This window comes from Podospora anserina, chromosome 7, assembly GCF_000226545.1.
Source record: "Podospora anserina S mat+ genomic DNA chromosome 7, supercontig 1".
Lineage (NCBI taxonomy): Eukaryota > Fungi > Ascomycota > Sordariomycetes > Sordariales > Podosporaceae > Podospora > Podospora anserina.
Genome location: NW_001914854.1, coordinates 3135682 through 3138964, shown reverse-complemented (window position 1 = coordinate 3138964; position 3283 = coordinate 3135682). Strand labels below are relative to the sequence as shown.

General features: G+C 52.8%; 3 protein-coding genes across 3 annotated transcripts; 1 reads left to right on the top strand and 2 right to left on the bottom strand.

Annotated features, from left to right (window-relative positions):
- Positions 1-190: 190 nt before the first annotated feature.
- Positions 191-1074, top strand: PODANS_7_10780 (uncharacterized protein; the record flags this gene model as incomplete). Its single annotated transcript, XM_001908412.1, has 3 exons — positions 191-722; positions 776-981; positions 1042-1074. Coding segments are annotated over 3 exons (771 nt in total), but the record flags the coding sequence as incomplete, so codon positions are not given.
- Positions 1075-1349: 275 nt separating this feature from the next.
- On the bottom strand, positions 1350-2186 carry PODANS_7_10775 (uncharacterized protein; the record flags this gene model as incomplete). The annotated part of the gene is made up of 1 exon (XM_001908411.1): positions 1350-2186. One exon carries the CDS (start codon positions 2184-2186, stop codon positions 1350-1352), a length of 837 nt encoding a protein of 278 aa, XP_001908446.1.
- Positions 2187-2977: 791 nt separating this feature from the next.
- Positions 2978-3283, bottom strand: PODANS_7_10770 (uncharacterized protein; the record flags this gene model as incomplete). Its single annotated transcript, XM_001908410.1, has 1 exon — positions 2978-3283. A coding segment is annotated over one exon (306 nt), but the record flags the coding sequence as incomplete, so codon positions are not given.

Sequence of the window (3283 nt, the reverse complement as noted above, 5' to 3'; positions counted from 1 at the left end):
GATTTTCTTGATTGAGGGGCCCCCACGGTGGTGATTGGGGCGATCTTTTTGTTTACTTTTCCGGGATTTGTCGAGGAGGCGGTATGTGATCTCTTTTTTTCCGTTGTTCAGGGGGGCGAAAAGGGGGTCTTGGTTGAAAATCTTCAACCACCGGAACAAAAATATCCAAATGATGGGAAAAGGAAGCTAACAATACCAACAGAAATGGCTCCGCGACGACGAAAGAGACTACATCAAAGCCCGTCTCCACGCTGACCAAGGCCACTCCGCCGCCGAGCGCAGCATCACCCTCAAGGACGTCGGCAAGGTCATGTCCGACTACAAGGTCTGGCTCGGCGGCTTCATGTACTTTGGCATTATTGTCCCCGCCTACTCGTACGCGTACTTCAGTCCCACCATTGTCCAGAGTTACGGCTACGATAAGATCCAGACCCAGCTTCACTCTGTGCCTCCCTGGGCAGTGGCGTTTGTCTTCGCCATGGTCATCGCCACGGCGTCAGACTGGCTGAAGCACAGGTTCTTGTTCACGGTTCTCCCGATCTGTATCTCGATCAGCGGGTTTGCGATTCTGCTGAATGTGCACGATAATTTGCCGGTGCAGTATGCGGCTTTGGTGCTGATTTGCATGGGCATGTACTCGGCGATGCCGATTCAGGTTTGTTGGTTTAATATGAACTTGGGTGGGCATCACCGGAGGGCTGTGGGGAGTGCGTGGCAGATTGGTGAGTTTTCCTGGGATATTGCATTTGGAAACAAGAGACTGAACATGGGATAGGTTTCGGCAACATTGGCGGCATCATCGCTACATACTCGTTTGTTGGAGGCGACTTCAGAAAGGGGTACATCATCTGCGTGTCCTTCATCTGCCTGAGCGCTCTGTCGTGTATCATTTACGCGGTATCCATCATGGCTGAAAACAGGAAGAAGGCGAACCAGACTCTCCCTGAGGGCATGACGGAGCAGGAAAAGGCGGAGCTTGGGGTGAGTTGCTCTCGTAAACACCGTTGATCGACGAGACGGTATACTGACAATCATGGATAGGATCTGAACCCCGATTTCAAGTATATGCTTTAATTTTCACAATGGAAATCGGGATGGTAGCTGTTATGTAATGAACAAATGAATGTAAAAGGAGGTAGATGGGATGAATTCCAAGGCGCTGATTACTTTGTGAAGAATTTACCGAACATCAACTTGGACTCTTGGTTGACAGAATCCTCCAGTGATTGTAATTCGAACCATCATGTATTCCAGCTACATATCCAAAACACCGTACTCCTCAAAGCACAAGAAATTAAGCCGTCATCCAACCCGTCACCACTACCATCACACATCGATTATAACCTTCCTCACGCCTTGGCAGCAACATCAAAACTCCCCGTCGCCCTCAGTTTAACCTCGCCCTCCTTAAACTCCTTAAACACCGGCACCACCTCACCCCCCTTCTCCACCACCGGCCCCTTTCCCCCAGCGAAGAGGACCTTCCCCGTCCAATCCCCCTTATCCTTCACCGTCCCCCTCACCCTCGAGTAACCAAACTCCCTCACCCTATAAGCAAAATCCAACCCGCCCTCCCCCCTCACCTCATTACAACTCTTATCGCTCCTCTCCCTCTCCAACCCTACCTCCCCCTCCCCAATCACCTCCACCCCCACCTTCCCACTCACCCCAGCCTTCCTCGTCACATGCCTCGTCTCTTTCATCTCCACCCTCCCAGCAGTAGCCACCCCAACAACAACGAACATCGGCTTTCCCAACCCCCTCTTCGCATAAGAAATCACATTTTTATCCTTAAGCAGCACATCCATGTAAGATTTATCCGCCCGAAAAACAGTCGCCTTGACAGTTCCCGAGATGTTAAGAGACGAGCTCACCCCCTGGGAGCGGGAGGCTTCCACCCCGCCGCCGAGGGTGAGGATGCCCTCCAGTGCGGGGGCGGCTTTGGCAAGGGTGGAGTCTGATTTGCTGAGCTCAGTCTGGACAGACATTCGCACCTCTGGGGTGGCGTCGCGGAGGAGGTGGGGGGGGATGGGGGGGATGCTGTCGAGGTTGAGGGAGGATTCCAAGTCTTCTGGGTCGGTGAGGACAGACCCGAGTCGGATGAGGGTGCCTGGTTTGGAGGAGTAGCGGGGGACGACCCAGCGTTCCGAGCCGGCGAAGGCGTGTTGGGAGGTTTTGGTGGGCATGTTTAGGTTCTTCTGAAAAGAGATACTATGTTGGTGATTATGACAGAGAGGGCATACACAGTATGCTCGAGTTACCTATTATTGATAGGTTAGGTAGGAAAGAGACAAGAGAAGATGGTGCTGATGATGATGATGACTCCATAGCGCGGCAAACAACGTGGTTTGTATACTTTTCGTCTCCTTGCTTACTTGGACAGCTCCTCAAGCGAGTGGTGGCCGACTCTACCCAACCCCCAGCCTGATCGCCACTACATCGACCTCCCTGCTTGTGGCCCACCACCTGACTGTGGACTCAACCCCAAAAATAATCTCATTGAATATGACCGCGCTTGCCCATCGGCCATGTTGAGACATGATAACAGGAGAGGTTACACAATAAATGGAGATGTCGTGAATGGATCCAGCCAATCAGAGCCCGGGAAGTAAAACCAACAACCGCCCAGATGGGTACTAGTCCCACCTCCATGGCACCATCCAATGTTTGATGCGTGTCGACGGCGGCTAGTACCAGACTGTCGGGACAGCAAATCTGGATAATGCTCATACTGTGGTCAAAGGCTGAATATGGGGGGGGCCAAAAGCCTTCAGAAAGCTCGGTGAAAGAAACTTGTACTGTGGACAAAGCAGGTCTCCAGGTCCCATCACAGCCCTTCGTCTTGATCGATTGCTGTGCGCGCGGCTGCAATACCGAACTGGTTGTTTGATCGTTTATTTTCGGATTGAACAAGCGAAACACACACTGTCGGCCACGCAGGTCAACTCGACACACCACCATGACCTCGCGTCTCACCTCACCCATCCTTCTCAAAAGCATCATTCAGATACCCCACAAAACTCTCCCTCAACCTCCCCGCCGCCAACTTCCCGACCTCCTCCAGTCCAATCCCACCCCTATTCAACCCCACAAACGCCCTCCTATACCTCTGCAACTGCGCCAACCCCAGCTTCCTCCCGGGCAACTCCAACACCAACTCCTCGCCCCCATCATCCCCCCCATTCACCTTCGGCAACCTCACCGTCCCCCCCTCCCCCGCCTCATTTTGCTTCTCCAATATTCTCTTCACAATATCCTGCGTCTCCTTCTCCAACACAACACT